This window comes from Elaeis guineensis, chromosome 15, assembly GCF_000442705.2.
Source record: "Elaeis guineensis isolate ETL-2024a chromosome 15, EG11, whole genome shotgun sequence".
Classification (NCBI taxonomy): domain Eukaryota; kingdom Viridiplantae; phylum Streptophyta; class Magnoliopsida; order Arecales; family Arecaceae; genus Elaeis; species Elaeis guineensis.
The window spans coordinates 72080776-72106477 of NC_026007.2; the positions used below are offsets into that span (position 1 = coordinate 72080776).

Consider the following 25702-nt stretch of genomic DNA (forward strand, 5'->3'; position numbering starts at 1 on the left):
TCAATCCCCTCATTGTCTGATCGTCGAAAACGAGCGTCTGCAAAAGAAAGTCTGCACTGATCGGAGGTGGCTCCGACGGAGACCCTCCGACGGTCAAGTCAGAGAGGAGACTAGGCAACAGTGAGAAGAAAACAAGGAGTTCAACGAGATAGAGAGAGAGAGCTAGAGAGGAGGGAGTTCAGGAGTTTCGAATCGACTTCTAGCACTGTTGCTTTCCCCGATATATATAGTGGAGCATGGTATGGCGCCGTCATTAATGGCACGGACAATTGATGTATTGTCAACTCACTGAGGACTGTCAGAGCCGTCGTGAGGGTGTCAAATCGCCGTGGCGCTGTCAAATCGCTAGGGTTGACCCATGCCTTAGGTGGGATAATGCCCCTAGGCGGCAGTGCCGCATGCCGTTATCAGGACTGACAGTTTCTGGCAGTAGTACGATGATTGGAGGAGCCGACCGACCATAGGTCGGCGGCCAGCTGAGGGGCATTGGGTGAAAATTTGGGCTCCTCCGACAGTCAGTCAGGCACGTTGGTGGAGTCGGACATCGGACTCCATAGTGCAGTCGGTTGGGAGAGCGAAAAAAGTCCGCCCGACCGACGTATCCTCGGTCGGTCGGTAGCCGTCGATCGGTCGGTAGCCGTCGATCGGTCGGTAACGGCACCCGTCGGTCGGTCGGTCGGTGAAGTCGGCGTCGGTCGGGTCGGTCGTCGTTGGTCAGACCATCCCGAGGATGAGTCGGCGTAGGTCTCATCGGTCGGTGAGTCGGCGTCGGTCGGGTCGGTCGTCTTTGGTCAGACCATCCCGAGGATGAGTCGGCGTCGGTCGCCACCCCCGACAATGAGTCGGTAATGTGGGTTAGGCCGCTTGATCGATCGAGAACAGCATGGGTCGGTTCGGCCGACACACTTTTGGTCGGATATTGTCGGCAGCCATCTGTCGGAGTCATCCGTCGGTCGTCGGTCAGGGATCGATCGTCGGGGCCGTCGGTCGGTATATCCCAACAGTGTGTAATTTATTTTTAGAGCCAAATGAAGATCTTTGTCTTCTCCGAGCTGCTGTATTCCAAATGAGTTTATAATAAGACCAAATGATACCACCTTGGCTAATAAGTTTGTAAATGGAACCCATCGAGAAGTTTTCATTATTTGTGAGCTTCCATATTAACATACTAGCAACTCTGGTTGGTCTAATAGGCTCCAATAGATCCATCTTAAGTTCTGTTTCTTTTTGATTCATGAAAGGTTAGTGGTTCTTGCAAAAATTAAAATGCTTCTAAATATTTTAAAATTCTACAACTATAAAACCAAGTGGACATGCCTGGCGCTGCCCTAAGAGTAAGATCCCCCATTTTATGTAGGTGATTAGCAAAGATGCTTCAGGATACAAAAGATCTTGGCTTTGCTCGAATGGTCTCTAAGTACAGCACAAGCACGTGAAGGTAGAGGCTCGGCAACTTCTTTAGTCACCGAGAATAAACTCATATAATAGTGTAATATGTGCGGCAAATAAATGAGAAAAATGGAGTGAAAAATCAGAGGGAAAATGAAATGGCAAAAGGCTTCTAAAAAGATGGGAGCAAGGTTACAACACCTAGAAAGATGTGTAATCTCTTTGTAGCACAAGAGACCTCTCAACATTAAGGTCCTAACTGTTAGTTGGAGACGTCCCTCAAGGCTATTATTAGAAGTAGGCAATTATCTCTCAGGAAAAAAAAAAGGTTTTTTTGGACAGTTAATGGCTAGGCTAAGAATTTGAAAACAACATAGAATTCAAGTCATTGTGCTCTATATCTATAAATGATGCGGTCTAATAGCAATCTAAGAGAATTTTTGGATTTGATGTGGATTGCTTTGGTCATTACAAATAGGATTCAATATGGTCCAAAAGCAAGATCTGCCATATCGAAAAGTCAAATTGCAAACCAAATTTTTGGAGATTATAATTTGATTATATGACGTTCGATTTTGATCGATGATCATTTTTTTTTTAAAAAAAATATAGATTTTCAAAATCTACAATATGATGCCACCCTAATAAAGGGATGACGCTCATGACGATCAGATAAAATTTCTTCGTTTAAGCTCCGAATTGGATCAATAAATCTAAAAATTTCTCTTTCGAATATATTATAATCGAGCATAGCTTCCAATCCGAGAAGAATTCGATGGAGCAATAGAAAATGTAGTTGAAATACAAATTGAGATCTATATCTTCAAGAGTTTTAACTTTTTCTAAATTATTTATACTAAACATATCTATTTAGGTAAAAGAGTCCTATTAAAGCTAGATGAGGAATCCGACCTAATTTATATAAGGATAGATTTTGTTATTAGAAATAGAAGATATGTACCTTATTTTTAATGAATAAAAAAAATAAAATAAAAAAAAAGACTTAAGCCCTAGTTTTGAAAGTTTCTCCTATTCTTCTATCTTTTCTTTATGAAATTCGAATATAGCATCTTAAAAAAAAATCTTCCTTCTCTCCATCCGATCAAATAATCTCCTCTCAGATTAAAATACTAAATAGCTAGTTGGAGAGATGCCTATCAGGGGTTTTATTAGATCTATGCGGTTTTGTATCAAAAATAGCAAGTTGTGGGCGGTGGGCATGCCTTGCATTGAAGTAAGTTGTGGTGTGCTTGTGCTCGTGGCATTCAGGCCAAAAGCCCCTAACTTGAAGATGGTGTTGGGGAATACTGACCGACCCCGCTCGTGCTGACTTATAATTGGACATATCCGACCAATCGACCGACCGATCGATGACTGTCGACCGACTGAAGATATGTCGATCGGACGGACCCTTCCTGCCCTCCCGACCGACTGCACCAGGAAGTCCGATGTCCGACTCCCACGACGTGCCCGACTGACCATCGGAGGGTCCGAATCTCTACCCGATACCCCTCAGCTGGCCACCGATCCAAGGTCGGTCGACTCCTCAAATCGTCGTACTACTGTTAGAGACTGTCGGTCCTAACAACAGCATGCGGACTGCCGCCTAGGGGCATTATCCCACCTAGGGTATGGGTCAATCCTAGCGATTTGACAGCCCCACGACGATTTGACATCTTTACGGTGACTCTGACAGTCTACAGTGAATTGACAATTCTTCAATTGTCCGCGCCATTAATGACGGTGCCATACCACGCTCCATTATATATATCGGGGAAGGCAACAGTGCTAGGGGTCTTATTCCAAAAACCCTCAAGCTTGCTCCCTCTCTTTCTCTCTCTCTCTCTCTCGTTGAGCTCCCTGTCTTCATTTCACTGTTGCCTAGTCTCCTCTCTGACTTGACCGTCGGAGGGTCCCCGCCGGAGCCGCCTCCGGTCAGTGTGGACTTTCTTTTGCAGGCGCTCGTTCCCGGCGACCAGGCGACGAGGGGATTGACCGCAACAGATTGGCGCGCCAGGTAGGAGGCCAGCAAGCAACGCTCATAGTGACAGGTTAGTGCTTCATCGACAGCACAGGGGATCGTAACCCCCACGGAATCCTAGATGACGAAGACAAGAGCTCAGCGATCGAGGGTCACTGGATCGGCGAGGCGCTCTTCCCGTCGGAAAGAGGCCTCTCCTCCACCCTCCGCGGCGGAACCCAGCTCTCCGCACCCTGCGGTAACCACGGAGGCACAGATTGCGGCAATCGTGCGGCAGATGACCGTGTTGACGGATGCGGTCAAAAACCTTCAGCAACAACCGGTCCGGCTGCCGCCATCACCGGCCGAGCAACCGGCGGCACGTCCGATGCCCTCCAGGAGCAGCCGCCGACGCCCGCATCGACCTCCGTCACCCCCGTAGGAGCACCTGCCATAGTGCTCCTACCGAGAGGAGGAGGAGCGACCGCGGTGCGACGCCCATCGGTCCCGACGGCACTCTCCCTCCCAGCTAGAACGAGCAAGGAAGGAGAAGCACCCGCGGACGCCGTCTGCCTCTCTCTCAAATTCTTCTGGGGACTCCACCCCTGGGGTCTCCCAGTACCGACGGGCCGACGACTACGAATGCAGGTTCGAGAAAATCGACCGTCGGTTTGTTCAGCTGCAGGTGGACGGGCAGAAGTCTTCAAATGACATCGACTTTCAGACAGCCCAACCTCTCTCCCGACTCATCCTCGATGAACCGATTTTCGCTCGGTTCAAGATGCCGCACGTGGAGCCCTACGACGGCTCCACCGACCCGATCGACCACCTGGAGAGCTACAAAGCTCTCATGACGATTCAAGGGGCAACCGACGCCCTCCTTTGTATCGGCTTCCCTGCTACGCTACGCAAAGCTGCCAGGGCCTGGTACTCCGACCTTCGATCAAAAAGTATCCACTCCTTCGGGCAGCTCGAGCACTCCTTTGTGGCCCACTTCAGTACCAGTCGAAAGCCGTCCCGAACATCGGACAGCCTTTTCTCTCTTAAACAAGGAGAAAACGAGACGCTCCGACACTTCATGGCGCGGTTCAACACGGCCACGCTCGAGGTTCGGGACCTTAATGAGGATATGGCCGTCTCGGCCATGAAGCGCGGACTGAGGGCATCCCGGTTCACCTACTCCCTGGACAAAACTCTCCTCCGAACATACGCTGAGCTGCTGGAACGCGCGTACAAGTACATGTGTGCGGACGAGGGAGCTTCCGACTGGCGCTTTGCGGAGCCCAAAGGCCCGAAGGAGAAGCGGAGAAAGGGTCGGGACCCCGCTGCGCCTAGCAGGCCCCCGACCGACAGTCGGGTCTCACCCCCACGACGGGACCAGAGGTCGCCTCGCCGACGGAGCCTAAGGCCAACACGCCCCAAGTATGATTCCTACACTCTCCTCTCTGCTCCTCGTGCGCAGATTTTGATAGAAATCGAAGGAGAAGAGTACCTGCGACGGCCTCCGCCTCTGAAGGCAAAGGGCCTCGACCGACGGAAGTATTGCCGATTTTACCGGGGTCACGGTCACAATACCGAGCAATGCATCCAGCTTAAGGATGAGATCGAAGCTCTCATCCGTCGAGGGTATTTCGATAAATTTCGGAGGAACCCGCTGACTCAACCAGTCGCCGATCGACAACCCCAACCGACTGAGGAAGCGACGACTAATCAGCCAACGGCCGGGGTCATCAATATGATTTCCAAAAGACTTGGCCCGGAGACGTCTGCTGGAGGGGAGCCGACGAAGAGGCCGCGCCCGGACGACGTAATTACCTTTATGGAAGAAGATGTTTAGGGCATCCAAACTCCCCACGACGACGCTGTTGTGTCTCGACAACAATAGCAAACTATGATGTAAAAAGAGTTTTTATAGATAATGGAAGTTCAACGAACGTTTTGTTTTACTCGACCTTCTCCCGGATGCGACTATCGACAGACCGACTCAAGAGGGTCTCTACGCCCCTGATAGGCTTCGTCAGAGACGCCGTCGTGATGGAAGGAGAAATTATCCTACCCGTGACGGTCGGTACCGAACCACGACAAAGCACAGTCCATTTGACTTTTGCGATCGTCCAAGTACCTTCGGCCTACAATGCCATACTTGGAAGATCCGGACTAAGTGCCCTCAAGGTGATCGTCTCGACGTACCATCTCTTGGTCTGATTTTCGACCAAAAATGGAGTCGGAGAGATGCGCGGAGACCAACAGCTCGCTCGTCGATGCTTCCAGATCTTCGCTCAAAGCGACGAGTTAAAGGGCTCCCTGACGATCGACAAATTAGATCAACGGAAGGAGGAAGAACAGGGCTCGCCTGCCGAACAGCTCATGTTAATTTCGATAGCAGAGAGCCCCGACCGAAAGGTATGGGTCGGGTCTCAACTGTCCGACCCAGAACGACGACGGTTGGCGGAGCTGCTGAAGGCCAACGCCGACATATTTGCTTGGTCGGCAGCAGATATGTCGGGCATCCCTCCGGAGACAATAACGCACCGACTCAACATCGACCCAACGGTGAGGCCGGTGAAACAGAAGAAAAGGTCTTTTGCTCCTGAAAGGCAGAAGGCCATCGACGAAGAAGTAGACAAGCTACTCGAGGCGGACTTCATCAGAGAAACTACGTATCCCGATTGGCTCGCCAATATTGTCATGGTCAAGAAAGCCAACAGAAAGTGGAGGATTTGTATAGACTACACCGACTTGAATTGGGCCTGTCCGAAGGACAGCTTTCCACTTCCAAAGATCGACCAGCTGGTGGATGCGACGTCCGGTTATCGACTGCTCAGCTTCATGGACGCCTTTGTCGGGTACAATCAGATCCAGATGGCGCCCGAAGACGAGGAGCACACTGCCTTCGTGACCCCCAAGGGCCTCTACTGCTACCGAGTAATGCCCTTCGGGCTGAAGAATGCCGGTGCCACCTACCAACGACTTGTCAACAGGATCTTTAAAGACCAGATCGGGTGCAACATGAAAGTGTATGTCGATGACATGCTGGTAAAAAGTGTGCAAATTCCGGATCATGTTCGGGATCTCGAAGAAATCTTTCGTACTCTACGATGACACCGGATGAAGCTGAATCCGACTAAGTGCACCTTCGGAGTAACCTCGGGGAAGTTTCTCGTCTCGCAACGGGGAATCGAGGCCAACCCCGAGAAAATTAAGGCCATCATCGACGTGCGCCACCTGAACACCAAGAAGGAAGTCCAGCAGTTGAATGGAAAAATCGCCGCTCTCAGCCGGTTCATCTCTTGATCGGCTAAGAGGTGCCTCCCGTTCTTTAAAACTCTGAGGCAGGCGAAGGGCTTCTCTTGGTCGGATGAGTGCCGACGGGCCTTCGAGGAGCTGAAGAGTTACTTGGCTTTCCCGTCGTTGCTTGTGAAGCCGGAGGTCGGGGAGACATTATATCTCTATTTGGCCACTTCCCCCGAGGGGTCAGTTCGGTGCTCGTCAGAGAAAATGAGAGCCGGACCCATCAACCTATCTACTATACCAGCAAAGTGCTCCACGGTGCTGAAGCCCGATATTCGGAGACAGAAAATATGATTTTTGCCCTGACCGTCTCCGTACAGTGACTCCGCCCATACTTCCAAGCGCACGCTATTGTGGTTCTCACCAACCAGCCCCTGAGGGCGATACTGCGCCGACCTGATACATCGGGACGACTAGCAAAGTGGATGACGAAGCTCAGTGAATTCGACATATAGTACTGACTGCGACCTGCCTTAAAGGCCCAGGTCCTGGCCGACTTCATCGTAGAATGCCCGATGACCGACCAAGGGTCGGAAGACATGGACCCCGGACGAGATGCGGTCTCCGAGCCTGACCCGATCTCCACCTAGGTACTGCACATCGACGGAGCTTCAAACGCTCAAGGGAGCGGGGCTGGATTCCTGCTCACCAACTCGGATGGGATAGTCACCGAGTATGCCCTCCGATTCGACTTCAAAGCCTCCAATAACCAAGCCGATTATGAAGCGCTCCTCGCCGGCTTGAGGATGGCAAGGGAACTTGGGATCGACAGCCTCAGGGCATTCTCCGATTCTCAGCTGATCGTGGGGCAGGTAAAAGGCGAATTCGAGGCGCGAGATCCAGCCATGGCAAAATATCTCCAGAAAGTGAAGGATCTCGTGGCACGCCTCGGATATTTTGAAATCTCCCACATCCCCAGGTCGGAGAATGCCCGGGCCGACGCACTCTCCAGGCTGGCGACCTTGGCCTTCGACTCTTTGGGCCGGACGTTCGTGGAGAATCTCGAGCAGTCGAGTATCGACAAGGTCGAGGAGGTGCTACAACTGACGGTCGAACCAAGCTGGATGGATCCGATTGTTCTGTACCTGACCAACGGGACCAGCCCCGAAGATCCCGCGGAGACCAGACGGCTCCGATGGTCGGCCTCCCAATACGTGATCATGGATGGCCGACTCTACAAAAGGTCGTTCTCCCTTCCCTTGCTCAGGTTCTTGGGACCGACCGACGCAGATTACGCGCTCAGAGAAGTGCACGAAGGAATCTGCGGGAGTCACTTGGGGGGCAAATCCTTAGCCTACAAGGTCCTGCGGTAGGGTTACTACTGGCCCACCATGAGGAAGGGCGCGACTGAGTTGGTCTGAAAGTGCGAACCGTGTCAGAAGTATGCCAACGTACAACACCGACCCGTCAGCCAAATCACTCCTATTGTCGCCCCATGACCCTTCGCTCAGTGGGGGGTCGACATCCTCGGTCCCTTCCCTCCGACATCGGGCCAGAGGAAGTTCATAGTCGTCGCCATCGACTACTTCACCAAGTGGGTGGAGGCCGAGCCCCTGGCATAGATTACCGAACGGAAGATGGAGGACTTCATCCAAAAGTCTATCATCTTCAGGTTCGGGCTGCCGCATACCATTATCACCGACAACGGGCGATAGTTCGATAATCAAGACTTCAGAGAATTCTGTGCGAGGTTTCACATCACGCACCGACTGACTTCAGTCGGGCACCCACAGTCCAACGACGAGGTCGAGGTGACCAATCAGACTATACTACACGGGCTTAATGTAGGAACCTTATCTAGGGTTTCAGGGTTAGATCTTGAAACTTTTTCAAGATCATACAGCGGAAGACTAAAATAAATCAAAATTTATTTTCTAAAATCAAAAAATTCCTAGATCTAAGATCCTATTATATGATTATTACATAGCATTAAATCAAAAATTAAAATATATAAATATAGCATGAACTACATGTTGATCATATCAACATGTTTCTATACTACATCTAATGTATGTATTAAACAATAGATCAGATCTATTACCTTGCAAGTTAGACGTTCTAACCTTATTGATCTGGGCTTGAGGATGATGTTGCAAGCCGCACACGCATTCGACCTCTAGGAGTCGTCCACACGAGCCCACGAATCTCGATCAGAAGTCCTGCTTCAAGAAATCAGCACAGTATGCTAGTACTGCGCTGATCCTTCTTTGATGGTTGATCAGGTGCCTCCTTCTTCTTGATTTGGATTCTTCCAAAGATAGAAAGTAGAAGGAGGAGTTTCAGATCTGAGACACTCTCAGAAAATTCAAGATGGAGGGAGGAAAGATATGAAAACAAAAACCCTAGAAGAAGACCCTCTTCTTCTTCACGTTTTTCTCTCTAGACACCCAAACTTGCATCTTTTATATCTCCACGACCCAAAGGTATTTCTCTCTGATTTTTGGATGGCACAAAGGTCTCTTAAATCTCTAACTTTTTCTAAAATTTCATAAAGAAACTCATCTTATATAGAGAGATATGATAGAGTTCTTGTCTAGGTCAAACACCTAGTCAAGGCTTATCCAAACATGACAAGTTAAGGGACGCCCAACTCTTGAGCACCTCCTTCATATTTTTGTGCATGGATCACTAGAAAAGGGTGCACAATGTATACCCTAAAAGCTACAAAAATTTTAAAAAAAATTTGAATAAATTCGGTGCAAAATTGAAAGAGTTTTGGATTTCTAAAACTCTATCTCATAGAATTCGAAATCCAAACTTATTCCTTTTAGATTTGATCCAAACCACCTTCCATGTAAGAAAGAAGAGAGGAGACCTTTTGTGAACATGGGAGAGATCTGGGAGAGGGCTTTTGTCACACAAAATAAGTGGAGATTGGCGTTGAATAAGAGAGAGGGCATGGAGAAGGATTATGTGGCGCAAGGTGGAATCCTAGTCCTACTAGGATTCTGTCTTATGACTTATTTTAATTTGGTTTCCCAAACTAAATCAAATCAAAATTAGATCAACCCAATTAAAATAGGTCTTAACCCAATTAAGAATCTAATTTAATCAGATTTAATTATATTTAAATCTGATTTAATTTTCTAATCAAATTAGAAATTAGATTGACCCAAGTCCTAGTTGAACTAGGACTAGTTTTTCCTTGCACTTGGTTTATCCAATAAATCAATTGAACTTGATCCAATCAAGCCCAAACTAAATCTAATTAAATCATATTTAATTAGACTTAATCTCAGCCCATTGGCTTAATCAAATTAAGCCAATCAGCAATCGAATTGCTAATAGATCCTCCTGCAACACTTGCACTGGGTTAAATGTCAATCGTATTGATCATTTAACCCTAGAACGATTCTTAATCGTTGATCAACCATCCGATCGGATCATGAACTCTAATGTGTGTGACCTCATAGATCCGAACCTAAGCCGGTAGCATAGGAATAAATTCTTATACCAATCGAAGTGACCATCTAGCAATGGTATCTGACGATCGGATAGGTCGAATGTGTAGACAACATCCTTAGAACCCATGCGGATATAGTTTTCATATAATTCATCCCCTTGACCAAAATGATCATAGGATACCCCAGAGTTTAACTGTCAACTCTGATCAGGTTGTCCACATTGTATTTCAAAATATCAAATCCATCTGATGGATTATCCTGGCCAAGGTTTTGCTAAATTGAAATACAGCGACTCATTCTTCTCCAACTCTTGGAGTGGTCAATCCCATCTCGATCACACTCTGACTTCGCAAGTACTTGACTGTGCCCAGAAGCCTTCCATCTCTGAATTAAAAATTCAGTTAGTCCAGTACCAAAGCACAGTGAGTTGCTTGCAAGTCACTGAGGCGATCTCAAGTCTAAGGGACACTTATACCTATATCCCATCAGAGACATTCTCGACAGCAGAATACTCTGGAGTTGGTCACGTTCAATGATGATGTACCTTTACATCTCATCTGTATGCCATACCAGTGTCTCCACACTCCTTGGTTAAGAGGACAACCAACCCATATGGCCTACAGCGACCTATGCTCGATAGAAGCTGTTGTCCTTATTAACAGCCTATCATTTGGTCGTGAATAGTTTTAAGGACTAATCGATAAATCCTGTCTTTATCAAACTTAAATAGTCCTAAGGACTTCATCATAACAACGGAGTTCATTAGAAGATGAAAGCTTATGATGAAGATGCCAAATATATTTTATTTATTAATAAATCAATTACAATACTTGGTTGCTCAACCGTCAACAGCTTGACGATTGGCTTTTTGGGACACATTTCCCAACAACTCCCACTTGTCCTAAAGCCACTCGGCACAGTATCTAATACCCATCTTCGACTTGTGGTTGTCGAACTCCTTTATCGCCAGGGCTTTAGTGAAGGGGTCGGCTAGGTTCTCCTTTCCGTCGATCTTCTGAAGGTCGACGTCACCTCGATCCACGATCTCTCAGATCAGGTGGAAGCGGCGCAAGATGTGCTTCATCCGCTGATGTGTTTTAGATTCCTTCACCTGAGCTATGGCACCAGTGCTGTCGCAGTAGAGCAGGACCGAACCATCGAGAGAGGGTGCTACTCCGAGCTCTGTGATGGATTTTCTCAACCACACAGCTTCCTTCGCGGCATCTGATGCTGCGATGTACTCCGCTTCACAAACAGAGTCTGCCACAGTATGCTGCTTGGAACTCTTCCAGCAGATGGCTCCACCATTCAGAGTAAAGATATAACCCGACACACTCCTGCTGTCATCATGGTCAGATTGGAAGCTGGAGTCTGTAAACCCCACAAGTTTCAGATCTGACTCGCCATAAACCAACCATTGGTCCTTAGTATTTCTCAAATACTTAAGGATGGTTTTAACCACTTTCCAGTGGTTTTCTCCAGGATCAGATTGGTATCTACTCACTACTTCTAGTGAGTATGCCACATCTGGTCTTGTACATGTCATGGCGTACATAATAGATCCCACGGTTGAAGCATATGGGATTCTACTCATACGCTCTCTCTCTTCAGGAGTTGTCGGACAATCCTTCTTAGAGAGAGAAATTCCTTGGCCTATCGATAGATAGCCCTTCTTGGAATTCTCCATGCTGAACCTCTTCAGCACAGTGTCTATGTACATGGACTGGGATAATCCAAGCATCCTTTTAGATCTATCCCTATAGATCTTCATCCCTAACTGATCTATATGGGTTAGCGACTTACGTGTTCAAATGCATGCCACAACACACGAAAAGAGAAAAACATGCGGAGGAAAAAGGTTCAAGTCCAAAACTTCGATTTCATTAAAGATCAAGACAAGTTTACAAACTGGGCCGAAGCCCGACTACAAGTATGACCGGCCGAAGCAAAAGCAAAAACAAAAAATCGACTAATCTTCAGAGTCGGCCTCCTCTACTAGATGACGGCCGGGGATGGTCGGCGAACCTGCTCTGGCTTCGGCAGTCGGGGCCGCTTGATCTTCGGTGGCTTGCTCTGTGTCTTCTTCGGCTTCCACCTTGGTGGTGAGGCCTTCCGACGTTGGGTCGGCCGTCTCCTCCGCAGCTGGGGCCTTCGACTCCGGCAGAACAATGCTGTTGAGATCAAGCTTCGGGTACAGGCTTCGAACGGCCTCCCGAGCCTCTTCGTACCCGACCCGGTATGAAAGGAAGTCGCTCTTCAGAAGCTCTTCTCGGTACTCTTTCGAGTCACGAAAGTCTTCGACAGCCCGACCCATGGCCTCCTTCACCGACTCTGCTTCTGCCCTCGCGATGTCTGCGTCGGCCTGGGCGACGGATAGACCTTCCTCGGCCTTAGCGAGATTTTCGAGGCTTACTCGGAGCTGCTCGCGGTCGGCCTCCAGCTCCTTGGCGAAGCTGTCCCGCTCGTGCCGAAACCGACGGACGGTCCAGGACTTCTTCTTCGCATCGTCCGGGGTCGACTGCAGCTCCAACTCCGATGTCGCCAAGGCACCCTTGAGTCGGGAGACCTCCTCCGTAAGTCGAGAGACCTCCCTCTCAAGTCGGCCCTCCCGATCGACCGACTGTTGCAGCTGGTCGACTAGGATGACCTTGTCGGCTTCAGCGGCCGTGACCTTATCTCTCCAAGCCGCGCGCATGTCGCCGAACTTCCGGTATCCAGCTTCTAGCTTGGATATGTTGTAAACCAGCTGCACAAAACAAAACCGATCGTCAGGAGACCGAGCTTACGGAAACTACGTTGAAAGCAAAGGAGAGAGGAACTTACCCGGATCATCATCGGATAGAATGATGACAGCATGTCGGAGACACGCTGATTCTTCATCACCTCAATGTCGGCGGGAAGGAGGAGCGCCTGGCACAGCCTCCTGGCCAAGTCATGATTGGCCAGGCCCGATGCACCTTCGGGGAGTGGGAAGTTGGTCGATCCTCCACCATCGGTCGACCGCCCTTCATCGCCAGACGCCATGGGGGCCTTCCCTCGGCCGGATGCCCAGGCCCTGACGTCGGAGATGGACGACAAACTCGAGCCCGACCGAGTCTCGACCGTCGGCGCGACAGTTGCTGGCGCGGGTCGCTCGGGCTCGTGCACCTCCTCCCGATCCTCCTCTGCCGACTGAGCAGCCGGTGCGCCATCGACCGACTCATCGGCCGCCCTTCTTTCGGGCGAAACAGCACCCTCGCCCGACGGTCCCTCGGACGGGACTTCGACGAGCACCGTCGGCGCCGACAGTGCGATGACGGGCTCCACCACGGATCCAGTCGGTTCGCTCGACGGAGCTACGTGGGGCCTCTTGGGAGGCCGCGACGGCCCGACCCCTTGTGTCAGCCTCTTTCGAACGGCGTACTGACGTACGTCGGCCGCTGTCAGTCTTGATCTCGGTGGCATATCTGCAAACAACGATAAACGGTCAGCACCATAAAGAAAAAATAAAAAGAAGAAAAAGGAGAAGAAAAATGAAAGACCGACCTAAGCGAGGGACCGGGCTGAGGCCGGTGTTGTACAGGACCTGCTCGGTGACGAGCTCCCTCTGCTTCGACACCGAGATATCCTTCAGCCGGTGGAAGTCTTTTCGATCCTCAGCTTCCACCCGACTGTTCTCGTTCGGCTCGGTTCGGGGATTCCCCCAACGGACAGGGAACCCCCAAGGAGTGGAAGAGGATGCGAAGAAGAACTAGTTCTTCCATCCATGAATGGATGACGGAAGACCAGTGATGAAAGAAAGCCCCTTCTGAGGATTGAAGTACCACCACCCTCGGGCTTTAGGGTGGGGTCGGAGGACGAAGAATGCTTGAAAGAGGGAAATCCGAGGATCAGTCGGCAAAAGTAGACACAGAAGAGCAAAACTGACTATTAGCCGAACTGAGTTCGGCGCGAGTTGTGTCGGGCATAGCCCGTAATAGTCAAGAATGTTTCGGACAAACTCTGGGATCGAAAAACGAAGGCCGGCCCGGAGGTCCTCCACGTAGAAGGCCACCTGGCCCTCAGGCGGGCTGTTAACCCGACCGTTGGCATCAGGGACGAATAGCCGAAACTGCTCCGGGATGCAATATTGCTCCCGGAGCCGATCGACGTTCGGCCCCGAAAGTGAAGAAACCTCCACCTCCGAGGTCGACCGAGGGTCGTCAGTCGGCTCTCCCGACCGACTGCCTCGTGGAGATGTTCTAGCCATGGACTGGAACAAAAGACAAGGAAATGAAGAAGAAGGCAGGGAGGAGGAGACGGTGAAGGTGATGATGGCCCCCAGAAGAGGAAGAGGGAGCTCCTAAGAAGAAAGGAAGTGGAGAAGAGTACCTGGAATGAGGGATTACGCGGGCAGAGTCTCGACAGCAAAGTAACAGGGAGGTAAAAACTGAATATGGGCGACCCTGTATATATAGTACCCCCGACGGTCGAGATGAAGGCACGATCAACGAGAAGTCCCCAGATCTCGCCACATGGCGTCATCCGATCCGTCTGTCGGCTCGACGGTTTGACGCACCCATCCTCAGATCGAGCCACGTCACCTCAATCCGCTCCAACGGATCCGTCCCAATGACCACGTGTCACGTGGCACAGAGGCGTAACGTTTGGTATCCCCGAAGGGGCGGCAGGAACGACGGTTTCCCTTCCCGATGGGACAAAACGTCTGACACCGACATGACGTCTGACGCCGACAGGATGTCTGACACCGACATGACGTCTGGCGCCGACGGGACGTCTGACACCGACGTGACGTCTGGTGCCGACAGAACGTCTCACACCGACTGGACATCTGACGCTAGCGAATCGCCCGGCATTCACGAGATGCCTGACATCATATCAACCCATGGTACGGTCGAAACTTGGCACACAGAGGATCCACTCCTTTTCGCCCGACGCTACTGCCCAAACGACGACATCGACCAGCGCACCGTCCGACTCAGGAGTGGAGGGGGGCAACTGTTGGGGAATACCGACCGACCCCGCTCGTGCCGACTTATAATCGGATATATCCGACCGACCGACCGACCGATCGACGACTGTCGACCGACCAAGGATATGTCGGTCGGACGGACCCTTCCTGCCCTCCCGACCGACTGCACCAGGAGGTCCGATGCCCGACTCCCACGACGTGCCCGACTGATCGTCGGAGGGTCCGAATCTCTACCCGATGCCTCTCAGCTGGCCACCGACCCAAGGTCGGTCGACTCCTCAAATCGCCGTACTACTGTCAAAGACTGTCGGTCCTGACAACAGCATGCGGCACTGCCGCCTAGGGGCATTATCCCACCTAGGGTATGGGTCAACCCTAGCGATTTGACAGTCCCACGACGATTTGACATCTTTACGGCGACTCTGACAGTCTACAGTGAATTGACAATTCTTCAATTGTCCGCGCCATTAATGATGGCGCCATACCACGCTCCACTATATATATCGGGGAAGGCAACAGTACTAGGGGTCTTATTCCGAAAACCCTCAAGCTTGCTCCCTCTCTTTCTCTCTCTCTCTCGTTGAGCCCCCTGTCTTCATTTCACTGTTGCCTAGTCTCCTCTCTGACTTGACCGTCAGAGGGTCCCCGCCGGAGCCGCCTCCGGTCATTGTGGATTTTTTTTTGCAGGTGCTCATTCCCGACGATCAGGCGACAAGGGGATTGGCCGCAACAGATGGTATTAATACATCCAAGATTGGACTAAATAAAGATCAACAAAAGTACTAATTATGCTTTCCAATGTTTTGCCAAATGACAGAACCGAACTAAAAATATTTTAAAGATTAAAAATTTAGAATATTACTTTCAAATTATTAAATATTTTAAATTTACCTAACATATACCACCTTATTTAGCCATGAAGGTTGGAAGTACAGAGAAGGAACAAGAGAAAGGTAGAAGAAAGGAGATAAGATTCAAGTATAGTTGCCGGAACTTAGATGGAATTGTGTTGTCACGAGTGAAGCAGAAGCGGAGCATTCTTCGGTATAGTCATGCTGCCAATTTATTTTTGTAAGAAAATTCTATCATTTCTTTTTGTTCCAGATTGCCCATGATATGCAGTTGCAAAGCTGGGAGAAATTGTTCATTTGAGGATCATCGTAGTGTCCAGTACTATAGATATCTTATTGAATGTATCCAATCCACCGCCCTCTATAGAGGCTTCTAATTTTCCTCCAGACTGGGCCTGAAAATGGACAAAGTAACAAACTATGGTTCCAAGTGACCATGCTAGAGTTGTAAAGAGGGCAACAGAATACAACTTTCGATTTAAAATAAGCCATATAAAAACTCAGAAATCATTGGATGCACAAAATTTCAGAAATTTATAGAAGAGTTGACAGGAAATATCACTGAAGAAGAATGAGTTTACTAAAAGAACTTGAAGAGGACCATGTTTCAAACAGCTTCACGAGTCGCATTGTTGGATAAAAATTGGTTAAAAAAGTTGGTTATAGCCCTTTAAATGCCAGTCTCAGACTAAAAAGCGATCCAACTTGCCAAGTGATTGGAGCACATCAGTGAACCAATCTCAAACTTATATCTAGTACAGGAATTGATCTTGATTGCACTTGCAATTGCAATATCTTTAGCCACAAGTAAGATTAGAAATAAGTCGAGTGAGATTGCACTTGGGGCTTGGCTTCTTACAAAGGAGGTGGTATGTTTAAACTGAAGCTAAATCATAGTAAGTGCATGGAAGGTGTAGAAATCTCTTTGAAATCAAAAGAAGGAAAGAGAAGGTAAGTAAAGTGTTGGAAAAAAAAAAAAAAAACAAAAAAAACAAAACTCCATCCTCTTGAGCCAATCCCGAGCTAGGTTTATTTCTTAGGTGTCCATAGAGTGATACCTTGGCTCGTTTAAGAGCCAGCATGGAGGGTCCGGGTTGTGCATCTTTGGGACGAAATAATGATTGCTCTTCTTTTCGCGACATCAACCGTTACATCACTCTCAACACAGCTTTCAAAGCATTACAAAATCTCTCTTTCGTCCGATGCACCGATCTCAAATCGATAATTACGCGATCCAACGGTGGATTCGTGCGAAGAAAGGTAAATCGCTTTTTTCCGTGAAAGATACAACCCGCGTCGGGTTGAGTTAACCTGAACCGCCCTAACCCCAACTCGAGTTTTTGTCCATTTATGGAGAAATTATTGCATGCACCAGGTCCAAATGAATCGGGGCAAATTTCGAAGCATATGCACGGGATAGCGCACAATCGGGAATTTGTGACATACAGTGGTAACGTGGCGTGTTGTCCGCCGTGGGATTTGGCGCGGTCCAATTGCACCTGGTGCATGCAATACTTGGACCCATTTATGCCACCCAGATATCTCTTCCGTCTCGCCCCGGCCACCGCGACCCACCAGCTACCCTACCCTCCTCCGCCGCCTCGATCCCAATCCACCTTTTCCTGCTATTCTCTGTGGAGTGTGCTTCGATCTCCTCGAAACCCTAGCGTTCTTGATCTCGAGATCTCTGATTTCTCTTCCTTTTCTTCGTTTGATCGATCTCGACCTCCTCCTCCTCCAGTTGCAGAGGGAGATCTCGGTGTCGGCGATGGGCCCGGCTGGCTCCTGGTGATGTGATGTCTCTTTCTTGGATCTTTCTTGGCCAGTTAGATTCGATCGAAACTATGGTAACCTCTCCGCCTTCCTTTCTTTACTGCTGTTTCCGATTCAGTTTGATGATTTAGGGTTTTTGGGATCTAATAAGGCTTGTTGAGACGCTTCTCAACTCTTCTATTTGATAAGTTTTGATTTGGTTTCTTACCTCAATTTGGGAAATGTTGGAGTACGATTGGATTTGTTAGGGCTTTGTTTCTATTTTTCCGTAAATATGGGAGATTTGGGAAACTTATGCCCTTTTTTTATGTCGATTCTTTTCCCACATGGTGCAGTCGACGTCGAAAAAGGTGATTACGAGGGGGGAGTGGGAAAGAAAACTCAAAGACGTGAAGATTAGGAAGGAGGACATGAACAAACTGGTGATGAACTTTCTTGTCACAGAAGGTTATGTCGAGGCTGCAGAGAAGTTCCGAATTGAATCTGGGACCGAACGTATCCTTTGATTCTTTTGATCTGATCGGAGACCTGATGATGCATTTCGTTTAGTGGCGAATCTTGATGTCATATTTATTATATTTAATGTCATTCCTTATTGGTGATTAGCAGACATAGATCTTGCAACAATAACCGATCGCATGGCTGTGAAGAAGGCTGTGCAGTCTGGCAATGTGAAGGATGCAATTGAGAAAGTCAATGATTTGAACCCTATGGTATCTTTCTTTTCTTGCTGACAAGTTGCATTTGTTACGTCTATCCACATTTCCTTTAGTGTGCCTTAGATGTACCAAACAGTATATATTACATAATATGCATATTATTAATTTATATATTTGTCACACACACGCGTGCGCACGCACGCATGCATGCATGCACATGCATAAATAGATGCACATGTCTCCCAATCTACCTTGTACAGTTGGGTTCTTTAGGCTTAGTCAAGACTTACTTTCAATGCTTTTAGCTTGTTGGTCGAGATCCATTGCTTGCGAGTGGGGTTGTGTACCCTCTATCACCTTTAACCAACAAGTAAAAATCATGGAGGCTAAGCTCTGTCTTGGAAGCTGATCATAAACGAGAAGCAATCTATCGAGGATTATATTATGATATGCAACTAAATTAGAAAAAGAATCAAGTCTGATAATTTAGAACTATTAAACTATCCTAAATGATTCAATGTGCCTAGCTGGACTTAGGCCTTGAGATCTACAAGACTTTTTGTACTCGTCGTTAGTTTTTCTTAGCAATCTTGTCACTTGTAAACATTTATGTTTTGGTTCATGCAATGATTTCAATTGTGCAACTAGTTTACCTATGGGACTACCAATCCTGGCTTGTTAGGGCAACTTGTTTTAATTTAGCAATACTATTTGTGCAGGTCTCCAACCCATAATATGAAGCTTGAGATAACTTAGGGAAAATAGTTTTAATCCTTCCCCTTTTTTTGGCTTTAAGAATTTATCTTATAAGATGCAATATAATATATAATAATTAAAATCATTTTTTTTGTTCATTATAGAAATTCCAATGCTAGCTTTTGTTTCTTCAACATCTTTAACCTCATGTTGTGTTGCAAATTAGTTTTCAACTTAACCATTGTGATGTGATATTCTGTGATTAAGAAAAATGTGCTACCAATATTACGTTCATTTGTTATTTTGATCTTGTATGGGCATGACACATGATAAACACAATATAATTTGTTGGTGAGACATATGAATAGAAGTGAAAAAAGAAAAACCCATTTCCATAACAAGTTAATCCATGTGCTAAATTTTTGAATTCCCTAGTTGCATTTGTTAAAGCGAATTCCGAGATGCATTCTGTTTCAATTCATGTTCCTACTTTGAATACATGTTCAATGTGGAAAGAGGAGGTAGTTTGAAGATATCTTTACTAGAGCATCAAGAAACCATAAATAACTAACTGGACTTGAGGCAGTATAATTTGTGATGATAAAGAGCTTTACTTGATCATTGTAACAACACATAATGCAGGTTTCTTTATATCTTTCTTTTCAGTTTGAAGTGAGATAAAAAATTTTCCTTGCCCATTGCTGCATGTTGAAGATGCTGTAGATAAAGCACACCATGAACAAGGACTTAGCTTGCTTGCTCACTAGGGAAGCCTGTGGGGTAACCATTACGATGTGATATTTCCATATACGACCAAATTATGCACCAAATTTTCTCATTTGGGGTGTGCACGTGATTGGCTCCCATCATGCGAACCCTTCTGGAGAATATTTAGATCTATAGGAATGGGGGTTCACCCCTTTTTGGTTGAAGATCATGAAATGGCTGTATATATTGGAAGGGGAGTGATAGTGGTGGTGCTTTTGATGCTGGGACTTATTGGCCACCTCTAGCGTAAGATGGATATGTGCATGGGCTTTAGATGGGGAAGTTAGCTATGTGGAAAGGACAAAAAGTAAAGAAACACGTTTTAGTGAAGTAGAGGAGGAGGAGAATTCTCGCCTAGCCCTGGAGGTTAAATTATGAGAAGTGATCTTTAGGACATTTGTCTAAAACTTTACTATCGAGCATATACCATAGGTGTTCTTTCTCCTTGTAAGTTTCTATAAGTCCCTATGTTAGACTGTTTATCCATGGTAGTTAATACATCTTGTAGGTTTATGAAATGGAAATGGACATTGCAGGGTCTTGTCCTACACACAGGCTTGTGATGCATGATTAAGGTACTTTTGTAATAAGAATTGTAGATGGTGTTGTAAAATCCTTGTTCAAAAAGCAGTTTGATGCTCAAATTCTTAATGAAGCTGAATCTTATTGGGAAGCAAGGAATTTGCAGTAACATGACAAACACAGGCCTAGCATTCTTTTGGGATTGAATGGGGAAGAATTATAGTGAAAGGGCCGGGATAATCAATATTTTTATGCTACGAAAGTCAATTCTATAGGTTGTCTGTTGTTCAGTGTTGTGGTTGCATGTTGGGATGACCCATGTGTAGCTGGATGTCAAGGCCTTGTTCAGTTGTTTGGATGCTGGTTGGTCTTATGGTTACCTGGATGGCTATCAATTTAACTAACCAAATAAGAGTCTAATGCCATCATAACTTTAATTGGTCAACCCCTCAGAAAATATGCGAACTTGGTTAACTTTATTTTGTGGGGGGAGGGTGAAATAAAGATAGCAACTGGAGCTCTCGCTCTTCCCTCTCTTACTTTTTCATCTTTTTCACAACTTATCCAACTAACCTCGGGAATGTCAACCAAATAGCGGATATCTTTAACCAATGTTAATTGATAGGGGGTTGGTTGCTAATGGTTAAATCTATCCATCCCCTAGGTTAGCAATCTGGCAACCAAATACAAGTGATCGTAACAAAGCAATGCAAAAAAAAAATTAACCGGAGGCTTAAGCATAATAAATACTAGCTTAGAACCCCATGCGATGCACGGCATGTATTTATTTTTTTTAAATAATATTTTTATAAATTAAAAATTTAATATAATATAAAAGATATCATGGATGATATCAAATGTTCTAAATGAAAATATAAATATTTAAAAATATTAAAAAAATATAATATTCAAAATATATTTTATTTTATTTAACTATTCTATTCTATTTATTTTATATATATTTTAAATCCATGTCAATTTTGAGACATAAAAAGGTTATGTTTCCTAAGGTTATGTTTTTCAAGTCATCTGCCGTAACATTTATCAGGGTACTCCCATCTTCAGCAGAAAGGCAAGGCATGGAACAGGTTGTGTAAGTGTGTGCTTAAAATTTTTTCACCCACATGGAATGTCTTCGTTGAGGAATAATCACTATTAATAATTAACTTGGATATTTGAAGTTTGAAAATTCTTAAATTTATCAGAGGAAGATAAATTTGTCATTTGTTTCCTATCTCAATAAGGACTCAATTCACTAAAATTTTATATTTTTATTTGATAAAAGTGCTTGATTGTGCTGGATACTGAGGATTTCTTGTTATGGTTTTTTAACTTCTTTTGTTCAGATTTTTCCTTTGGTTGGATCCTCTCAAGGTTTCTTTGTAATATATTATATGATTTTCTTTTGGTTTAGTTGGATCTAATGTCTATTGTTGCAAAAAGAATTTTTTTTTAGTTTCTTTTGGTCGAATTTGACCTTAAATGAAGTGTAGTGAGGTTGTTTGCTTATGTTATACAGATTTCTTAGATTTGCTTCGTCGTTTTAATTTATTTTTTATCATTAAGTATTTCTTTAAATTGTTTTTTTGATAATTAATGATTTTTTTTTTTATGAGTTTTTGTTGTATGGGAAAAAAAAGGTGGTTCCTTATTTTTTTCTTTGTTGATTTTTGTTTGATTTCTTTAGAAACATAGGATCAACCGTAGGGAGAGCTGAAAAGTAATTAACAGGGATAACTTTCCGAGTGATGGAATAGTATTATACCACAGAACATCCACTTGCTCGCGTGGTATAATTACAGTCCTCGATGCGTATACGGCAATCGCACCGGAGATCTGGTGAACCTCACGTCACATTATGTAGGTGGGTCCAATGCGTTTCCAAGTTCCAACACACTACGGTGCATTTCTCCCTTCCGCATGGTAAAGTAATGGCAGCGGTCACGCGCTTTTTTTTTGTTCCTTTTTTGAGTACGCGATAACATGGTTTATTACCATATCGAACACGTCATCACAGTCGTCCACCCACCGATCAATGGCTCTCTTCGAAGCCCAAGAAATCGTTACGTCGTTCGCGTCCTCTCCTGGTCCAACCAAACTTTCTATTCAGGCCAGATGTCGACGGAACCAAGTCAAACTCTCCAATCCACTCTGATGTTCGCCCAAAATACAAAATTTTATCCCTATATTGCTGCCACGTGGCGGATGGAGGCTTCTCTATTGAGAGGTCTCCGTTTATATATATATATATATGTATATATATATATATGTATATATATATATGTATATATATATATGTATATATATATATGTATATTAGATATGAAATAGTAGGTTCAAACAAAAGGGGATAAATTGAGTTAATACCATATGAAAGTCAACACTCGTCTGGTTCTTGTTCCAAAACTTCATCCTCAATAGGATCCGCATCACGATAATATGAATCTAATGCTTTGGTTACAAAATCATATAAATTGTATAAACTCTTTATTTATAATGTTTAATTTAGGAAACCAATTAAAGGGCAAATATTTTTGAGAAACCTACATGGGAAAGTCTAGGGTTTCACAAACATTGATTCATGAGACTTCTTCTCTTTCGATTTTGTTATAGCTTATTATTCATTTTGTATGAAGTTGGGCCGTATTCAAGTTGTCAGCAACCTTCTAGTCTTGTATTAATTTGTTCATTAGTGTATACCTCTGTTTTGACCTGAATTGTGTTGGAGTCCGAGGAAAATATCTACATTGTGGACATTAACCTTGTCAAGAATGTCAATGCCATTCCTTTTCTTAACTCTGCAATTTCATATGATGAGACTTGCACTATAACTTTACCAAAAAGGATGTATAAAGCCATCAACTTTTCTTTTTCCTTTTCCATCAAAAATCAATCTGACTGATGTTGTATATGTTGCTGCTTGATGAGACAAATGGGTCAGACTCTACAGGATCAACCAGCCTATGGGACTTGTGATCAGTTCTATAATTTTATCAGCTTTCTAGATGAGTTTACGTATAATTTAATCTTTATATATGGACCATGTGAATTTTCATTTTTTGGACTTTCTTTGGAAATTTGATTGTGTTCAAATATATCTACATTGAAGTTGCATGAAAGCGACATAATTTGTCTGTTTACTAGGGTAATTTCACCTTACTCCAGATTTTATATGATTTTGCAGATACTGGATACAAATCCCCAGCTATATTTCCATCTACAACAACAGAGATTGATTGAGCTGATTCGCATTGGGAAAGTAGAGGAGGCTTTGGAGTTTGCTCAGGAAGAACTTGCACCAAGGGGCGAGGAAAATGTAATTCTCTTTTCAAATTTTGTTATGCAGGTTTATTATGATCCACAGCACGTGAAGTCTTCTGACTGGCCTCGTTCTTTTTGTTTTTTTTGGTTTGGGGCGGGGTGGGGGGAGATGTATTTTAGTTTTTGTTTGAGGGGGGTGTATTTTTATTTTATTTTGTTTTTGTTGTCGCACTTTCCATTTCAGAAACATCACATAGTGAATTCTCATTTTTTTTCCGACTAGCTGCATGGTCTTTTCTTTTTACATGATTGTAGTGGAAAAATCATATAACAGTTGCACTGCACAATAGACCAGGATGGTGAGAAATTGAAGCTACATAGACATGTTGTCAAGATAGTAATCTTTTGTTCCATGTTTATGAAATGGAAATTTTGGATTTTGCAGCAAAGTTTTTTGGAGGAGCTGGAGAGGACGGTAGCACTTTTGGCATTCGAAGATGTAAAGAATTGCCCTTATGGTGAGCTTTTAGATGTGTCGCAACGCTTGAAAACCGCGAGCGAGGTGAATGCTGCCATACTTACAAGCCAAAGTCATGAAAAAGGTTGCTGATATTTTCTATCATTTTCCAGTTCTTCCTAAGTGCTATTTTTAGATGTACCAAGGGTTGGAAGGGAATGCACATTATGATTTTCTTGGGTAGCATAATAGTAACAAGTATTATATTTCTGAAAACCTATGATAGAACATGCCTCCAAGCTATGCAATTTGAAGAACATGAGAGACGTACCTATTCTAATTGAAGCACCTGTACATAATCTTGTTACAATCTTGCTGTACCAACTTCCTTCTCCAAGTCATGACCATGGACTGTATGCGAGGTGCCTTTTTTAGGAAGGTGTGGGGTGGAATCAGCACTATACAGTTTTTTATGGCATATTGGGGTCAAATAATAGTATTATTGAAAACCTTATGGAAGCCAGTCCACCAAAGTATATGCATTTTGAAGAACAGTTTTAGTAACACTTGTTTGAATTGGACTGTGCCTGGTCATGGACTTGTTTATCAACTATTGGCTATTTTGCAGACCCAAAACTTCCAAGCTTGCTGAAGATGCTGATATGGGCTCAAAACCAGTTGGATGAGAAGGCTGCTTATCCACGAATCAACAACTTATCCACAGCTGTGCTCGAAGACCCAGCCATTTGAATATATAGAAATTTCTTTGTTTGTAACTAGGTCAATTTCTGTGTTATTGTGTATCATGCATCAAGATGATGCTTGGGCATCATGTGAATAGCTTCATACAGACCTAGTCTGCTGCTTTCTAGAATTTAGCTTCTGCAGAATGTTTGATTGAATACAGACTTTGTTAAATTCTTACAGGCACATATTGTGAGCTAGTTTTTCTTTCCTATCATGCAGAGGCTTTCGTATTATGTGGTGCATACTGATTTTGCCCATCATGGTGCCTGTTTGAAAGCAATTGCAATATGAGAAATTTGAGGAGAGTGTTTTGAGCTTCCGATTGTTTTGGTTGTGGATGCTTCCTCATCAGTGCTTCGGGATAAGGTACAGATAATCATTAGTTCTGGTAGTTGCAATAGTTGGATATGTTTAGAAAAATCTGATCCTGGATCTGCCGCCTCAGATTCGTTCGGGCCAACATCACACTGGAACATGAGGCTTCTTGGTTTTATGGTGCCCTTTCTCAGCCGTCTCTGTCCGTGGCCTTCCGGCTATGGGCTGGGGATAGAAGTGGACTACTGTACGAGGGATTTTTAAGGAGTCTTGCATCTCAATCATTTGTGCAGGCTGGAAGGAAATCACTTAATAATGGGGACTTTTATGAAAGTCATTTGAAGCTACAAGGAAGATGACACAACCATTGACAAAGGTCCATCTCTCAACATATACAACGCGATGACATGCAAGGATCATTTCCAAGGGGAAATAGCAGGGCTCGAGTGCTGCAGCTGCGCTAGTTAGCAAGAACGCTTGCTAATGTTTTAAGTATCAAATGGCGGAACACCTCGAATCACAATGAAAGTTACGTCGGGCCGCCAATATTGGCAGTTGGCTTCAAATGTAATTATATCTCTCATTCTATTTTTCTTTTACATCTAAAGCAGTTACCCCAAAAAAAAAAAAAAAAAAAAAAAAGAACTTTTACATATGC

The 25702-nt window shown here is 45.3% G+C and overlaps 1 protein-coding gene across 1 annotated transcript; it reads left to right on the top strand.

Moving 5' to 3' along the window:
- The first annotated feature begins 17419 nt into the window (after positions 1-17419).
- Positions 17420-24943, top strand: LOC105058659 (protein GID8 homolog). Its single transcript, XM_010941655.2, has 6 exons — positions 17420-17693; positions 17955-18114; positions 18226-18332; positions 23449-23580; positions 23971-24127; positions 24611-24943. The coding sequence occupies exons 1-6, from the start codon at positions 17643-17645 to the stop codon at positions 24730-24732; spliced, it is 729 nt and encodes a 242-aa protein (XP_010939957.1). The 5' UTR covers positions 17420-17642; the 3' UTR covers positions 24733-24943.
- Positions 24944-25702: the final 759 nt, after the last annotated feature.